Here is an 18,675-nt window from a genome sequence, read left to right as displayed (position 1 = left end):
AAATGCTAGAGGGGCTGCTGTAAGGTGCCATAGTCACTATTTATTGGGCTGGGGGGGCTGTTTGTGCCTCTGGGTACTTGGAATGCCAGGGCCCAGGCCCAGACTGGCAATCTGTGGGTTCAGGCAAATGCCAGAGGGGCTGCTGTAAGGTGCCATAGACACTCACTATTTATTGGGCTGGGGGGGCTGTTTGGGCCTCTGGGTACTTGGAATGCCAGGACCCAGGCCCAGACTGGCAATCTGTGGGTTCAGGCAAATGCCAGAGGGGCTGCTGTAAGATGCCATAGACAGTCACTATTTATTGGGCTGGGGGGCTGTTTGGGCCTCTGGGTACTGGGAATGCCAGGACCCAGGCCCACACTGGCAATTTGTGGGTTCAGGCAAATGCCAGAGGGGCTGCTGTTAAGTGCCATAGACAGTCACTATTTATTGGGCTGGGGGGGCTGTTTGGGCCTCTGGGTACTTGGAATGCCAGGACCCAGGCCCAGACTGGCAATCTGTGGGTTCAGGCAAATGCCAGAGGGGCTGCTGTAAGATGCCATAGACACTCACTATTTATTGGGGTGGGGGGGGCTGTTTGGGGCTCTGGGTACTTGGAATGCCAGGACCCAGGCCCAGACTGGCAATCTGTGGGTTCAGGCAAATGCCAGAGGGGCTGCTGTAAGATGCCATAGACAGTCACTATTTATTGGGCTGGGGGGGCTGTTTGGGCCTCTGGGTACTTGGAATGCCAGGACCCAGGCCCAGACTGGCAATCTGTGGGTTCAGGCAAATGCCAGAGGGGCTGCTGTAAGATGCCATAGACACTCACTATTTATTGGGCTGGGGGGGGGGGGGCTGTTTGGGCCTCTGGGTACTTGAAATGCCAGGGCCTATATTGAATCCCAGTCCAGGCCTGATGGCATACGTGGCATTCTCATAGTTGAGTGCAGTGGAAGGACCTGTACCTGTGTACATCCTAGCATTTTTTTTAAACCAAAGGAACAATGAAGAGGATCTTCATTTAAATCTTTTTTTTTACTTTTAAAGCCTTTAAAAGGAGATTAAACTGATTAAGTATGGATTTGTGTACCTGAGCAATGCTTGTTTGAGACGTTATTGCTTAGTAAATCCAGTGAAGCCACTGGGCCACAGAAGGGTTTTGTGTTGCTGGGTACCTTGTACCTGACAGCTGAACAGGTAGATATTTATTGCCTGGTTTGGCCACACACATACACGGAACCAAGTCAAATGATAAAGACCGTGACCTGATGAACAATTGGATCAAATGGACGTCCAATGAAACCAGTATATTGTAACATTATAAAACATGGCAGCAGCAAAAAGTCATAAACAACCCTGAGTACACCTACAAAAAGAAAATGAAAGAGAAAAGAACGCTCAATTACTCCCAGAACCTACTGTCATGAAATGAAGCCTTTATATGCATCTCTCATTTATGGACAAGGAGAGCAGCACCCAGGCATTGCACCCTTTGTATACCAATTGAAGGGTGTCATCTTGTCTGTACCCAATTTCAGGCAGATTTCAGTGAGTTAAACACTTGTTTGTTGCCGTGTGTTACTAACAAGTGCAAATGTGCCTAGTGTTGAAAAAAGAACCGTTTTTTACACATTCCTACCACTGGGAGGCAGCATTGCCCCTTTTTCTCGAGTCAGAGGAGCAAATGTCAACAGCAAGCGATTAGGTGAAGATGCTTAAATTGGCCGTAGTTAATGGTGAAGTCCCATGGAGAGATTAGCCACCCACGATATCAGGTGACTAGTAATTTACATTCTTGCTGGTAGGAAAGCATTCAATGAACTGAGGGACTATCGCTAGAGGATATTAATGGCTGGGCGATTAATCTCCTTGTGTATCATCGCCCTATAGGAAAACTGTAATGAAGAGTTATGCCCAGGCCTGTGGGGGACTGTTTGGGCTTCTGTGTGCTTGAAATGCCAGGGCCTATTTTAAATCCCAGTCTGGACCTGGCTGTGCCATAGTCTTAGCTTCCTGGACTGAGACTGAAACTGCAAGTTGAGTCAATTTGTTAGGTTCCCCCACTGACTATAATTGCTAGTCACCCTGGGACTTTTTTATGGTATAGCAATATAAGTTTAGGCATTAGACTAAGGAGACAATCAGATTTTATCAAATCTAACCAATGGCATTACTAAGCACCATTTATAAGGATATCTTCCTTCTTCCTTGCTGCTCTTTTACCTACCTTAGCGTGGGCAGGTGGTGGGAGGGACAGGCTAGGGGCTGCTGTTCACACCGGGCCCTTCCGTTATTGTAACATGCAATGTTATTACGGCACTGTAGAAAACCTTTTCATGTTTTTGTGTCACTCGTCCTTAAAGGAGAACTAAACCCTCCCAGACAAAAGCCCCTATCCACTGCCATCTAATGAACCCCCTCCCTGCATAGTCTATTTCAGTGAATAGAGTTTCCGATAGTAAAGCTGACCTATACAAGCAGAACAGTGCATCGGAGCTAGCAGGCTCCATCTTCTAAATCTTTGTGTTCTTTTCGGATCAGTTTTGGAACATGGAACTTGCTGGAGCATGTACAGTTGAAGGTACTCCTCCGGGATTACCGTCAACTGCTCATTAGATGGCAGTGAATGGGGTTTTTGTCTGGGAGGGGTTAGTTCTCCTTAACTACCCCATGAATAGATAGACATACACAGAGGCCCAAACACCCCCCCACCAGCCCAATAAATAGTGACTGTCTATGGCATCTTACAGCAGCCCCTCTGATATTTGCCTGAACCCACAGATTGCCAGTCTGGGCCTGGGTCCTGGCATTCCAAGTACCCAGAGGCCCAAACAGCCCCCCCAGCCCAATAAATAGTGACTGTCTATGGCATCTTACAGCAGCCCCTCTGGCATTTGCCAGAACCCACATATTGCCAGTCTGGGCCTGGGTCCTGGCATTCCAAGTACCCAGAGGCCCAAACAGCCCCCCCAGCCCAATAAATAGTGACTGTCTATGGCACCTTACAGGCATTTTGCCTGAACCCACACATTGCTCATGTGGTCCTAGGTGCAAGGTCAATACTGATTTTTTAATTAATCCAATTATGTAATTCATAGTGATTTATTTTATATTGTACTGTATCCAAAGTCATGTTCTCATTTTACCAAGGATGTAGAGCATCATTATACTTCCTAGTGTTAAATGACACAAAATAAAGAAGTGATGCCTCAGTCTCATCACAAGGTGTCAATGGTAAAATAGAAAGGTGCAATGGGATTGTTTATCTTGTGAAAGGTCGCAGAAGAACGGAAACATCAACTAAATTTTGTGCACTTTACTTTTTTCATTAAGACCCATAAGTGCTTCTTGTTTCCCTTTATATCCAGTCTGTTTATGGAATCAGCTGTAATGTGTGCAATTGTTTTGTATATACAATATAATATGGACACAATTTCCCACCAATTAGGTTGATAATGCTTTACAAGTAGAACAAAATAATACAGGATTTCCATGAAATTGAATAGTTAAAGTATTTACAGGTACCTAGGTTAAAGCTTGCAGCAGTTTTAGAGTAAGCTCTACTAAGCTGAGGTCTCTGTACTGCCGATATCACAGTGTTTGTATGTAACTTGTATGTTTCATGTATGTTGATCGCAGACGCAGTATTTTGACAAGCCAGGGGGAACATTTTTCTCAGTGGACGCCGCTGACTAGGAAGTGTGCAAATATAAATTTCTCTGTTAAAGGGACGGGTTAACTAATGCTGTGTTATAAAATGGCCTATTCTTGGAAATTTTTCAGTTAATCTCCAGTTTTTACTTTCCAGCTTTTAAATGGGGGTCACTGACCCCAGCAGCCAAAAATCGATTGCCCTTTATGGCTACATTTTTATTGTTATTGTTACTTTTTATTACTTATCTTTTAGTCCCTATTTATGTTCCAGTCTCTTATTCAAACCAGCCTGGTTGCTACTGCAATTTGGACCCTAGCAACCAGTTAGCTGCTGAAGAGCTACTGAACAAAAAGCTAAATAATTTAAAAACCACAAACAGGGTCGGTGCTGCCACCCCAGGGGCCCCCACACCCCCAAAGGGGCCCCAATGATGACCCTGCACCATCCAAGGGACCCTGTTGCCTGCCCAACCCCCTCCCCAATACAATATAGTTACTTTTGGGTGGACCAGGGGAGGGAGAACAGCAGCCATCGGGAACCCCCGGGGACTGGGTCTGGGCCTGCTGGGCCCACGGTTTTTTTCCTGGTGCCCTTGCCTGCCCAATCCGACCCTGACCACATATAATAAAAAATGAAGACCAATTGCAAATGGTCTCGGAATGGTGCTCCTAAAGGTTAATTTAAAGGTGAACAACCCCTATAAAATCCTACATATGCAAGTTAAATTCCATGGCTTTAAAAGTTCCCGTTAAATTACCCTTTTTATATACATGAATGAAAGGAGAATTTTAGTTCGTTTGATGGGATAATGAGAGAGTTTTGTTGCCAGTACCGGAGGGGACCCCCGGGGAAGTCCAATAGTGGAAAATAAATTCTGGGTTGGTAAATAGTCAGTGCTGATGTGATAAGAGGCCCTGGGGATGTGTGTGTATAAGGAAGCAATCTGACTGAGAACTAAGGTGTGTGGAACTCGCTCCGCAGGTCTCCTGTGTCACGAATAACCTGTTGAGCGAGTAGAATCCAAGAGCCGTGCAGGTGGGGGAACAGTTCTGGGCAGCACAGCAACGTCCCCTCTGCACCGGCATGCAGCAAACCTACTGGGAGTACAGAGAGTAACGGGATAGTAACCGCCTGGATATGGCTTTAAGCGTTTCTTTGAAGCGGGTAACCAACCTGCCGGGGACACATGAGAGACAGGTGACACTCAATTTTCGAGGTAAGACCCGAGTGATCTGTATGTACCTATGTGTTTCTCTTGCCCACAGCTGCCACTGAGGCCAGTCACTGTATATACTGTATATCCTGCCAGTTGCTTATTGCATTCTTATTCTCATTGCATGGCAGATTTGCCTTGTGCCCGGTTTGTGATTGTAAAGAAATTAATATTGTACAAGAAAGGAATGTCCTCAGTAGAACACAAAGCTGCTCCTGGGCTCACTTTGTACGGCTTAGGTAGAACCCATAGGGAGATTTCATGCACTTGTTTCCACTAATATAACTGATATAACTCATAGGCTTCTGTGGCAAAGCTCTGTAAATCCCAGTGACAACGAAGGAATTGCTACATGACTGAACAGAGATTAACCTTGGTTTAGGGAATGCCCAGTGTAGTATTAAACAGTACAGGTATAAGCTCCAGTGTCCGGAATAAAGCATTGTCATTTCCCATATAATCGTATTTAGCCAAACTAGGCAATTGTTTGATTTACCTTTTCTCTTTAATAAGACAATACCTGATATATATGATAACTAGCAGGCTGGGACTGGCAAGCTGTGGGTTCAGGCAAATGCCAGAGGGGCTGCTGTAAGATGCCATAGGCACTCACTATTTATTGGGCTGGGGGGCTGTTTGGGCCTCTGGGTACTTGGAATGCCAGGACCCAGGCCCAGACTGGCAATCTGTGGGTTCAGGCAAATGGCAGAGGGGCTGCTGTAAGATGCCATAGACACTCACTATTTATTGGGCTGGGGGGGCTGTTTGGGCCTCTGGGTACTTGGAATGCCAGGACCCAGGCCCAGACTGGCAATCTGTGGGTTCAGGCAAATGCCAGAGGGGCTGCTGTAAGATGCCATAGACACTCACTATTTATTGAGCTGGGGGGGCTGTTTGTGCCTCTGGGTACTTGGAATGCCAGGACCCAGGCCCAGACTGGCAATCTGTGGGTTCAGGCAAATGCCAGAGGGGCTGCTGTAAGGTGCCGTAGACAGTCACTATTTATTGGGCTGGGGGGGCTGTTTGGGCCTCTGGGTACTTGGAATGCCAGGACCCAGGCCCAGACAGGCAATCTGTGGGTTCAGGCAAATGCCAGAGGGGCTGCTGTAAGGTGCAATAGACAGTCACTATTTATTGGGCTGGGGGGGGGGGCTGTTTGGGCCTCTGGGTACTCGGAATGCCAGGGCCTATTTTGAATCCCAGTCTGAACCTGGTATCTAGGCTAATGTGAACCCATATTAATTGGGTGTTTTAATGTTTAAATAATTCAAGTAACCTTAAGGCATTGTACTCCATGTTACAATAAGACCCCTTATGTAGAAACTGCCAGGTCCCAAGCAGAGCCAGAACTAGGGGTAGGCAAAATAGGCACGTGCCTCTTCTACTCCCCTACTCCATGCCTTTGTCCCTCCAATGTCAGTTCATTACTGGTCCTGGCGCATTGCATACCACCCTGTGCATGCATGCAGGAGTGCTGAGAATGAGGTGGGGAACCATGATGGGAGGGGGGTGATATGTGGTGGGTAAGGTGGTCGGCCGTGTTGCCTAGGGCATCTGGCTGGCAAGGCTATATTATGGGCCATTATAGAAGATAGCCTTTTCAGTATATTCTGATTTCAGTGTATTTAATGATGGAGCAAATTCTGTCCAGACATTTGGCATAGATGCCCCACCACGTAAACCATAAAAATAAAATCATTCCCATTGAAATGAATGCTGTGACATGGTGTTGGTATTATGATGTCAAACAATGTTTGCGCCATCTTTACTAAGAATAGGGGTCAGCTTTCCAGTTGTTTATAAGATGGCATGGCCTAAGAGATTTTGGGATAGGGCTTATTAACGTCTAGCTGTGCCAAGAAGTGCAGTTAGAATACCCCTGTCTAATGAATGACAGACACGCAGTCCCTACATTATAAGTCAATCAGCTTTTACATTAAAGTCCATGGGGGGAAAACTGTCAGGTAATTTGGGTTACCAAATAATATTGTATTCAGGGTCGGACTGGGGGGATGCAGGGCCCACCGGGGCTGCCTCAGCCGAGTGTGTCTGGAGAGGGGGACCTGCAGGCCTGGGAGCACCCAGCAGGCATTTGTTCTGGGCTGGCGGAGCCCCCAGGGTTTTTTTTTCGGTGCGCCTCCGGCCCAGTCCGACCCTGGTTGCATTGAGCACTAAACAAAGCCCTGGGTGCCTTGGCCCTAAGATACATTGTTTTTACAAACGAGTTGTGACTCATTGACTTCCCAAGTCTTTAAAAAAGTATTTTTATGTTAATTTAGATTAGGATAATAATAATAGTAATGTCTTTTATCTGCACTGAGTGTTGTGAGGAATCATATCCAGATTGTTATGGAATGTGAGCCGCATAGCAATTAGTATTGGTTTCAACCTGTGCTTTACAGCCCCCCCTTACATTTGCCCCTCCATACAATGTAGATTTGATTTATATGATAATCCGAGAGTAGATATTTCACTGATATATGGGGATTAGGAGACAGACCTAGACTGGGATTTCAAATAGGCCCTGGCATTTCAAGTACACAGAGGCCCAAACAGCCCCCCCAGCCCAATAAATAGTGACTGTCTATGGCACCTTACAGCAGCCCCTCTGGCATTTGCCTGAACCCACAGATTGCCAGTCTGGGCCTGGGTCCTGGCATTCCAAGTACCCAGAGGCCCAAACAGCCCCCCCCCCCCCAGCCCAATAAATAGTGAGTGTCTATGGCATCTTACAGCAGCCCCTCTGGCATTTGCCTGAACCCACAGATTGCCAGTCTGGGCCTGGTTCCTGGCATTCCAAGTACCCAGAGGCCCAAACAGCCCCCCCCCCAGCCCAATAAATAGTGACTGTCTATGGCATCTTACAGCAGCCCCTCTGGCATTTGCCTGAACCCACAGATTGCCAGTCTGGGCCTGGGTCCTGGCATTCCAAGTACACAGAGGCACAAACAGCCCCCCCAGCCCAATAAATAGTGACTGTCTATGGCACCTTACAGCAGCCCCTCTGGCATTTGCCTGAACCCACAGATTGCCAGTCTGGGCCCTGGCATTCCAAGTACCCAGAGGCCCAAACAGCCCCCCCCCAGCCCAATAAATAGTGACTGTCTATGGCATCTTACAGCAGCCCCTCTGGCATTTGCCTGAACCCACAGATTGCCAGTCTGGGCCTGGGTCCTGGCATTCCAAGTACCCAGAGGCCCAAACAGCCCACCCCCCAGCCCAATAAATAGTGAGTGTCTATGGCACCTTACAGCAGCCCCTCTGGCATTTGCCTGAACCCACAGATTGCCAGTCTGGGCCTGGTTCCTGGCATTCCAAGTACCCAGAGGCCCAAACAGCCCCCCCCCCCAGCCCAATAAATAGTGACTGTCTATGGCATCTTACAGCAGCCCCTCTGGCATTTGCCTGAACCCACAGATTGCCAGTCTGAGCCTGGTTCCTGGCATTCCAAGTACCCAGAGGCCCAAACAGCCCCCCCCCCCAGCCCAATAAATAGTGACTGTCTATGGCATCTTACAGCAGCCCCTCTGGCATTTGCCTGAACCCACAGATTGCCAGTCTGAGCCTGGGCCCTGGCATTCCAAGTACACAGAGGCACAAACAGCCCCCCCCAGCCCAATAAATAGTGACTGTCTATGGCACCTTACAGCAGCCCCTCTGGCATTTGCCTGAACCCACAGATTGCCAGTTTGGGCCCTGGCATTCCAAGTACCCAGAGGCCCAAACAGCCCCCCCAGCCCAATAAATAGTGACTGTCTATGGCATCTTACAGCAGCCCCTCTGGCATTTGCCTGAACCCACAGATTGCCAGTCTGGGCCTGGGTCCTGGCATTCCAAGTACACAGAGGCCCAAACAGCTCCCCCAGCCCAATAAATAGTGACTATGGCATCTTACAGCAGCCCCTCTGGCATTTGCCTGAACCCACAGTTGTGAAAACACGGGGTGAGTAAATGTCACCAAACCAAATGCAAGTCTTGCAGGGAAATGGTTAAGTAGAAATCTCAGCCGTGCCATCCCCACCCAAACCTCTGTCTGACTCTGTACACAGGGAAAGTAATGTTAAGGGCACAGCCCATTGCAATCTGTGTTGAATCATGGCCTTTGTACTGAAGCTTTAAGACCAATATCGGACTCCTGTTTAAGCCAATAAAGCTCACTCAGAGATGTGTTGAGTACACAGCACGGGCCACTGCTTTCTATAAATGCTGCCCACGTAGTTTAACGATGGAACAAACACACTGCGTGGTACTAAGTCAGCAGGGGTTAACTAGAAATCACTTGCCCCCATGGCAAATTCTCTTTATGGTTCCTGCGCCTCCCGCACCTTGGCTGGGGGTTAGAGTTGTGCATTAGTCAGGAACCTCCAGTTCTATTGTTTCACCCCTGCTTTGTACTTCTACTGACTTTATATCTCTGTTATATTACTGTGTTTCAGGGGGAACAAGAAACGGTGCCTTTTGTTTAACATTTCATTCAGAATTAGTTAAAGGGGTTTACGTTTAACTTAGTTATAGAATGTCCCATTCCTAGCAACTTAGCAGTTGGTCTTCATTTTTTTTTATATAGTTTATTATTTGCCTCCCTCGTCTGCCCCTGTTTAATTTTTAAATGGGGGTCACTGGCCCTGGAATTCAAAAAATATTGCTCTGCAAGGCCGCAGTTTTTTATTATTATTATTATTGTTACTTTTTACAGTACCTCTAGTTATACAGTACCTCACCTATTCATCCTCCGGTCTCTGATTCACTGCATGGCTTCTAGGGAAATAGGATCCTAGCAACCAGATAGCTGCCAAAGCTGCTGAACCAAAATCTAACTGTAAAACCAGTAAAAATGAAGACCAATTGCAAATTGTCTCAGAATATCAATGTCTACATCATACTAAAGGCTAATTTAACTCCAAATCACCTATATTTCAGACTACTACTATCTCATAAATTATGTTATGATGGATCTCATTTACAAAGCAATTCCAACTTTTGGAAGCAAGACCTCATTTTTTTTACCTTTTTTTGCCCCCAGAATTCTGGCATAATTGTAGCAAAATAGCATTAGGCGTATGTAGCCAAATACTGCATTGGAATGCTGTCACATCCGCCACATAATGGCTTCTGCTTCATTTGTCACTTGTCAATTGTGGCTACTGACCCAACTTATACAGTCAAACCTCAAATTTGCACCAGGTCCAGGCTGACTGTAATTCCAGAGTTCCCTTGTACAATGTGAATTGAACAGTTTAGTAGTTTATACCTCTCAGTAAATAAATATGTTCTTAGGCTTGGGTCCCTGGATGTTGCAGAGATTCCATCATGCCTTGACCCCATTTATTCTGTGTTTAAGAATTATAGTTGGAGAGCTACCATTAAAAATCAATGTTCTAGAGCAAAGGTAGAGAAATACATAACATTTTGTTGTGGCACACAAAAGCAATAGTGTTCCAATTTAGGGCTCTCTGTCTACTTCTTTGGGCCTCTCGAGGGGGACAATCACCAGTTTGGAAACCTCTAGTATTAATTATATAGCTTGAAAGGGTTAATATAGCTTAGCACTGCCCAGCTTCCAGATACACATAATATATATGTAATCACAGGTCTTAATCATATAACCAAGTACAGGTATGGGATCTGTTATCTGGGAACCCGATATCCAGAAAGCTCCGAATTACAGAAAGCCGGTTTCCCATAGACTCCATTTTAATCAAAATAATTCAGATTTTTAAAATTGATTTTCTTTTTCTCTGTAAAAATAAAACAGTGCTTTGTATTTGATCCCAACTAAGTTATAATTACTCCTTCTGGATTCAAAATAATCTGATTGGGTTTAATTAATGTTTTATCAATTTTTTAGTAGACTTAGGGGCAGATTTACTAATCCACGAATCCGAATCCGAATGAGAAAAATTCGGATTGGAAAACGAACATTTTGCGACTTTTTCGTATTTTTTGCGATTTTTTCGTCGCCGTTACGACTTTCCCGTAAATTGTCGAAACTTTTTCGTAACCGGTACAACTTGCGCGAATTGTCGCGACTTTTTCATAGCCAATACAGATTTCATGAATTGTCGCAACTTTTTCATTGTCATTATGACTTTTGAGAATTGTCGCGACTTTTTCATTGCCATTATAACTTTCGTGAATTGTCGCAACTTTTTCATAACCATTACGACTTTCGCGAATTGTCGCAACTTTCGTATTGAGAGCTTGAAAAAGTCGCAAAGTACCGATCATTACGAAAAAAACACATTCTGACGCTTTTCGGACGTTCGTGGATTAGTAAATGTGCCCCTTAAGGTATGAAGATCCAAATTACGGAAAGATCCCTTATCGGAATACCCTTGGTTCCGAGCATTTTGGATAACGGGTCCTATATCTGTTCTGCTTATGGCAGCACAAGCATGAAAAAACTCCCAGGGTGACCTATAAGGGCTGTGATTGGTTATTTGGTAGCCCAATGTGGACAGGAGGCTCTGTTTGGTAGTACATGTGGTCTTTATGCCTCCTAAATTTGCCTCCAGTCAGAAATTCAAACTAGAATAAACACCAGGTTATGTATGAAAGCTGTGCGATTAAGCCTCATTCTGTGTATTTATGTGCAGCTATAAGAGGCAGACCTTTTTAAATGCAGCTTTCGAGCGATTCAAGTGAGTATTCAAAATATTCACAATGACTTGTTTCTCTTGAATTCTGGCACAATTTGGCCCTAGGGGAGAAGAACCTCTGAGCAGTTAGACGATTTTCCTTGTATACAAGGGAAGAGCCGGGAGCTGAAGGCTGGTATTTAAATAGGAACCTCCCTAGTATTACACATGCAGTAACACCTCATATAAACCCGAGTAGCAGCGCCTCAGGCTTGGGATCCCGCGTGGATCAGTACAGTTATATGTTACCTAATCAACCCCATTATTTACATGTGTAACACAAGGCTTGTTAATTACACCTCCCTTAGTGAGGAAAGAGAAATATGTATAGTTTACCTTTATAGATATGCATGTAAAACCACTTTCTCACATATTATTACATTTCTATAGGTTCCTAATATATGGTACTTAGTTTATTAGGCGCAATGGCACAGTGGGTGCTGTTATTATTATTATTATTATTACTATTCCATGATTGTTACCTGTCATGAGTCACATACTGCTAGGAGTTTTTATTTGTTATATACGTGCATGAAGCCTTGAGGGACTATTGAGGGTCCTATATAGCAATTCATATGCTGCAGGGGTGATCTTCTTTACCCTTGTCTGGTTATTAAAGGGGCACAGTCATTAAACATTAAAATGTGTGTGTTTGTCTGTAATACAATTTGTAACTGTCAGTATTTATATATATTATTTATATATAGACAAGGACACATGTCACATGAGGCTAGCCATATTCTTCATTTCCCAGAGTGCCACAGCCATGTGACTGGTGCTCTGATAAACTTCAAGCACACTTTACTGCTGCGCTGCAAGTTGGAGTGATACCCCCCCCCCCTCACCCCCAGCAGCCAATCAGCATAACAATGGGAAGGGAGCAAGATAGCAACTCCCAGTAGGTATCAGAATAGCACTCAATAGTAAGAAATCCAAGTCCGGCTTGGGACTCCTCCAGTTACATGGGAGTAGGAGAACAATAGGTTAGCTGAAAGCAGTTCTAATGTGTAGCGCCGGCTCCTTCTGAAAGCTCAGACTCAGGCACAATGCACTGAGATGGCGCCTACACACCAATATTACAGCTAAATATACATTTGTTGGTTCAAGAATAAAATGTTAAATGGCAGAGGGAATTATTTGCTATGTAAACAGTGTCATTTAGAAATAAAAAGTACCCCATAAAAATCATGACAGTAAAAAGACACATGATTCTATTGCTGCTCTCTTCCAGCTGAATATAATAAAGGACCTGCAATGTCCAGGGGATACTTCATTAAAAAGTAGGTTCAGAAGGAGGGCCCCTTTAAACACTTCCATATAAACCACTCTCTCTATTGGTTCCCAAAGCAGCGCAGTTGTGTTTGTGTAGTTTGCTCACACTCAACAGAGCAACATAGGGGCCGTTTACATACAAATAATAACAAAAGCCTACGTCAACAGAGTGATTTATTCATAACGTATGTGAGGCACCGTGCCCCTAAGCATCATATGGGGCTCCTCCCAGCCTCCTGCTATGAAGTGTATGTAAATGGATGGTGAGCCAACCCTCTTCCCCCTCCTTGCTGGTGGGCCATGGGCAAATACCTCTTTTGCCCATTTATTTAAAAAAACATATCGCAAAAGTGAAAATCCCCCTAATGTTGTAGTCCGTAATGAATAATATACGGTGCTGGTTTCACTCTGGACTTTATTGAAGCTACCAATAGATCTGCTATGGTCCCTGTCCCTGTTTAAAATAATGCCTATTTGGCCCCTTACAAGTAGAAAATACTACTACTGTATAAAGGTCAGCATCCCCTTAGCTTATAAAAAGATTGCAAATATATGAAAACATTGCCGTATGAGCCATTCAGCCATAGGCCCAACAATACAGGGAACAACAAATTTGATCCTCCCTCAAGCTTCCAGGAGTGCCTAGAAGAGCATTCTTCCCAAATTCCACCCCAAGTGGCCTTTGATATCCCATTTATTTTATTGTCACTTATCTTCAATGGTCACCAAACTAACATTGATTCATCCTTTTTTTTAGGCTTTACACACAAAAGCAAGAAACTCAAAACAGGATCCTTAGCAGAATTTGCAGAGGTAAGAACATCCTTTATACTTATATGGTAAATTGTTTTAGTGAGAGATGGAGAAATGGGATGCGGGATATTAATCTACTGAAACATTTGCTGGTACCTTGGAGGCTGTGTATTAGTTACCCAAAGAACCATCTTGAGACCTGAGGCCAAAGTAACAGCGATCAAGGTTCTGTTCCCAATCCAAAACTGAGGCCATCAAACAAGCAGGTCTTTACCCAATTTGGCCCCCAGGCCAGTGGGTGAATCACAATAGGTACCCCACTGGGAGAGCACTGGATCAATAAGCCAACGTGGCCCTCACCCAATGGGATTTTTGAACCTGCCCGATAAAGTATATTATTATTATCATCATCTATTACATTTTTCATCACCTTTGCCTATGGGTGTCTAATCTATAAATTAGCATTGGGCAATTAAAGGATAAATTATAGCAAGGATTCCCAAGCTATATTAGCCACACTCAAATGTAAAAAGATTTGGGTAGCAACATAAGCATGAAAAACTTTACTGGGGGTACCAAATACGGGCTATTATTGGCTATTTGGTAGCCTCTTTTTGGACTGGCAGTATACAGGAGGCTCTGTTTGGCAGTACACCTGGTTTTTATGAAACCAAAACTTGCCAGTCTGTATTCTGTCAGTCCACATTAGGGCTAATAAATAGCCAATTATTGCTTTTATTGGCACCATCAGGAACCTCTTTCATGCTTGTGTTGCTCCCCAACACTTTTTCCATTTGAATGTGACTCACAGGTATAAAGGGCTGGGGATCCCTGTTCTAGCCCCTGTAGTTTGATCCTGGCATCAGCTAATAAGACCATGCCGCATATTACATTGGGCATTTTGGTTAAACAGCAACTGAAAGGCCATAGGTTAAACAGTCCTACTTTAGAAAGAACGGGGACCTGCACCCAGCTTTATTTGCCCCAGCCCAACCACAGGTGGCAGATTGGTTGATCATATGACTGCCGTCCATGTGATCAGCTATAACTTTCATCCTAATATGAAAAATATGAACAGAAAGAAGCTGGGAAAAGATACATGTGGCTATTATAAGAACCTCTTTTGTGGACCTGCACTACCAGCTGTTTTCAATCATGGAGCACAAATGAAATATTCCTAGTAATATGTGTGAGGGCTTTAATCAGATGGAGGAGTTCAGGTATAAGAAGGGAGGATATATTATGTACACACTGTATGCCTTCCACAGTCATATAATAGGCCTTGTTCAACAACACCCATGCCTAGTGCATTTTGTTGGCTGCAAATACTGCAGATTGTATGAAATGTATGGTAGAAGCTTAGTCCATCACCATCCTGCACATCTAGTGTTTCTGCTGCAGATCTTCAAGGGGAAGTTGCCTTCTATCTTAAGTCTGTAACAGGAGTGTTGGTTTAACTACTCGGTTATATGTTGTCATTGCACATATTCAGTTACACTCCAACTTTCCCTTTTCTCTTCTCTTCTTTTATTGGGAGAGGCTTGGAAGCTCCGCTCGTAGTCATCATTATTATTATTATTATTGGTGTTGTTTTGGGGCTTTTACGTTACCCTACTATATGAGTAGATGAGTTGAGCAAATCAGAAGGCAGAAATGGGTTAAAATGAATCAGGTCTCAACTTCAACAAAGTGCACTACCAGGAAACAGTGCTGAGTGCTGATTCACTCATAGGGACAGCAGGAGTATAAACAAACACATCGAATAACAACTGCATTTATGTAAATATGTAGCAGGAAAAACATCATATTTTAAGCAGGTTTTGGCATCAATAGAACTAGATGCCATTTACAGATGGTTGTGTTAGTTTCTACACCCTGTGTCCTGGTCAGGGGATTGTAATCTGGAATAGAGCCCTTTCAAAACCTTTACATTTCGGACTGGCCCACCAGGATACCAGGAATACTTCCATTTGGTTCAGGGGTCAGTGGGCCCTCCTGCTTTCAACCATTTGGCCAATTTCATATTCAGTCTCTGTTTCTATATGGAAACAAAGAGACTGAATAGATGTAATAATAAAATATAGTATATAACGAAAGGACTAGGAGAATAAAGAGACTGAGTGGAGAGGAGGAAACCCTGGGCCCATGGTCTAATATTTCTGGTGGGCCCCTGGCATCCCAGTCTGATTAAGCACATTCTATATTTGCAGCAATGTAGTAGATACAGTGATGGATTAAGGTAATTCTGTCTGTCTGGGCAGTACACAAACATGGGCCTCTTCCTCTATAGATCTGCTTTGCAGTTGGTTTCCAGCAATAGTTGGCCTTTGTTGACAGCAACAGCACATTGTCTCCTTGTGAAAAACTTGGAGTTTGGAGTGAAAGGGTATGGGTGGTACCAAAACCAGTGCTGTTACAAATAGAACTGAACCCATAGAACTCATAACAACAGTGGAACATGGGGCATTTTTATACATCGGGTGTTCTCTGACTGTTCTCTGTCTGTAGGTGTTCTAGTAGGTGGGTATCATTCAAAAGGCCGGCTTCCATTTTTTAAAGTGATACCCACTTACTAGTAGAAATTTGTGCAGCAGACTGTGCGTGCAAGGATATGTAAAGCCTATATTTTGCTACATGTAGGGCACATCACCCCCACCCAAATGGCATTATGCGTACTGCCTATATCCCCTCTGTTTGCCAGCGCTATCACATTTTCCTATAACAAATAGCAGCTTTTACCTGGTGGCCATTTTCCCTCTTACATATCATCATGCAAACAGCATATGTGCACAAAGACCCCTATTTAGCGTACATTTTACACAGTTCTTACACAGGTAGAACATAATTTGATAAAAAGTTCTGCTTGGATTGAGCACTGTAATGGTTAAGCTGAGCTCAGGAGAGGAGGTTAGGAGAAAAAAATAGGAGCAGACAGCTACAGCAGAGCTTTATTGGCTGCTAGACTGGTGGGCGTGTTTAGCAATCTGAGATGGAAAGAACTGAGCATGTCCAGGAGCCAATAGCCAAAGTCAATTCCTGAGGGAGGGGGCTGAGTGGTTTAGAGGAGGAGAAGGAAATCTAACTTTGCTCTGGGCCCTATTAATCCTACTTATACTTAATTATCTTTGGCTGGGGTAGTATTATTCACTATCTGCAATGCAACTACAAAAGGCCAGTTTGTAAAGCAATATCTCATTGCACTCCTTTCTGTTTACCTATTGGGAGGATCAGGAAAGGCAGCTTGTCACTACTAAAATACACCAAAGCCACATTCCTTTGTGTGGTACTGAGAAGCCAAGCAGCGCAATCACAAAAGCACATAAAGTAGGAATTACTGCTCTACGTCATTATGGGAGGAAGTTATTTACCCAAAGCTGCCTATAAAAATCTGCATTCCAGTAGCTGAGTAATTATATTTATATCATTCTATATTTTTTTTAGGGAGTAACCTGTAGGTACAGGGTCTTTGGCTCAACACCACCAAGTCTTTGTATCGTGTAATAGCCCACAGTGGGCTAAATGGAAATGAAAGCTCCCACGGGCTAGCCTAGGGATTTTTCAGTGGGTCATACCTCTAAAATGATTCTAAGTATGGGGATTAAATGAAAAGGTTTCCCTTTAAAAGCGTGTCTGTCCAAATCCTTTCTATGTGTTTATCTTCTTATGTGTATTGACTCAGTCATGGAGCGGAATAGCAATGGGCCATAAAGTTTTGGATAAGTTGTGCTTAAACAAAATGACAGTAGTCTATTCCAGAGCGTACCATAATGAAATTGTATGGGTAATATCTCCAGTGCCCCACTCTGCTTTTATTTCTATTCAAACGCCGGCAGTATCCCCAGCCCTTAGCAGTTCTTCTATATAAATAAATACATAACAAATGTACTATGTTCCCACACAGCTTTACCGATGGCCCCATTATGGAAAGCCGGTGGATGAAGAGCTTCTAACGGTGAAGGTGTACAACTGCAGTAAAGTTTTCTCTAATCGGTAAGATCCTTATCTTATATTCCAGGGGGGTTTGGCCCATCTAAATCACCCAGAAGGAGGGGAAAAGAAGCTTAATGCAAAGTAACAATTGTGTGACCCAATAAATAGTAAACCTTTTGCTCTTGAAAGGGGTGTGCATTAATAATATTTTATACAGTCAGGAAGGCGTTTTCTTTCTTATTCTGTATTAAAATGTGAGAGCTTCTTCCTACTGACCAGTCTGACCTTCTGTTTAAGGGTACTAGGCACTTTGGTCATCAGTCTCCAACATCTTACAAAGACTGGCCGACTATTCCTCACCGAAACCTTAGTGGACAAAAATCACAGAATAACCGGGGTAAGTCCTAACATTACAGTCTTGTCTAGAAAGACTGGATTTGTCTAAGGTCAATGTATTATTCTAGAACAGTTCTAGGCTACTGGTGCCTTTTTTAGCTGTTAGGGTTAGTTCAACTGATATCTGCCTGTGAAGGTTGTATTGAACCATGGTGTAAAATAATGCATCTTCCTATGAATATCATTTGGTTTTTGTTCCTAGTGCAATTTTGGATGCAAATCATTAAAATTATTTTCCCACAATGCAGCATTTTTTTATTCCAGTGTAATTGTGGCCACACAAGGAGTTGTGCCTGCTGCAATTGTGCCCAATGTACATTAAAAACAAGCACAATTGCACATTCACGTGTTTGCAAGATGCATCTAACAGGTTGTGTCACTTCCAGCACACAGGGTTAAAAAGGCATTGTCGTGCACCCCATTGACACAACCCACTGAGGGAACTATGCAATTACCGACACGTTCAGGGTGGGTCAGATACAGGGCCGGATTTGTAAGCCGGGCGCCCCGAGGCCGCCCCCTGTCCATGCCCCCCCCGCGCAAACGCGCGAACACACAAACTGCACACGCACCCCCCCACGCATGCGCAGACTAGGGATCGTGCATGCGCGGGTCTTAACAATCACATACGGAGCAGTGGGGGAGAGGTCCCCATTGCTCCATATGCGAGAAAACTTTAATATTTTGATGTGGCCACCCAATTTGTGCCACCCTAGGCCCGGGCCTTTCCACAAATCCGGGCCTGGTCAGATACAGGGGAAGCAGACCCAGGAGTGTAGAGGTAAGAGTAAGGCCCTTAATAATGAGCAATTAATATATCTTGGTAGAATGTAGCA

The 18,675-nt window shown here is 44.2% G+C and overlaps 1 protein-coding gene across 2 annotated transcripts in view; it reads left to right on the top strand.

Annotated features, from left to right (window-relative positions):
- The first annotated feature begins 4,632 nt into the window (after nt 1-4,632).
- LOC101734097 (fer-1-like protein 4) overlaps nt 4,633-18,675 on the top strand; it is a 52,902-nt gene continuing 38,859 nt past the window's right edge. For both annotated transcript variants that reach the window (XM_031894421.1, XM_031894420.1), the window contains exons 1-4: nt 4,633-4,853; nt 13,518-13,573; nt 17,415-17,503; nt 17,741-17,840. In XM_031894421.1, the coding sequence (XP_031750281.1) occupies nt 4,775-4,853; nt 13,518-13,573; nt 17,415-17,503; nt 17,741-17,840 (324 nt within the window). In that variant the 5' untranslated portion in view covers nt 4,633-4,774. The remainder of the gene's footprint in view (nt 4,854-13,517; nt 13,574-17,414; nt 17,504-17,740; nt 17,841-18,675) is intronic.

This window comes from Xenopus tropicalis, chromosome 10 (assembly GCF_000004195.4).
Source record: "Xenopus tropicalis strain Nigerian chromosome 10, UCB_Xtro_10.0, whole genome shotgun sequence".
NCBI classification, from domain to species: domain Eukaryota; kingdom Metazoa; phylum Chordata; class Amphibia; order Anura; family Pipidae; genus Xenopus; species Xenopus tropicalis.
This window is presented reverse-complemented; position numbering and strand designations above follow the sequence as displayed.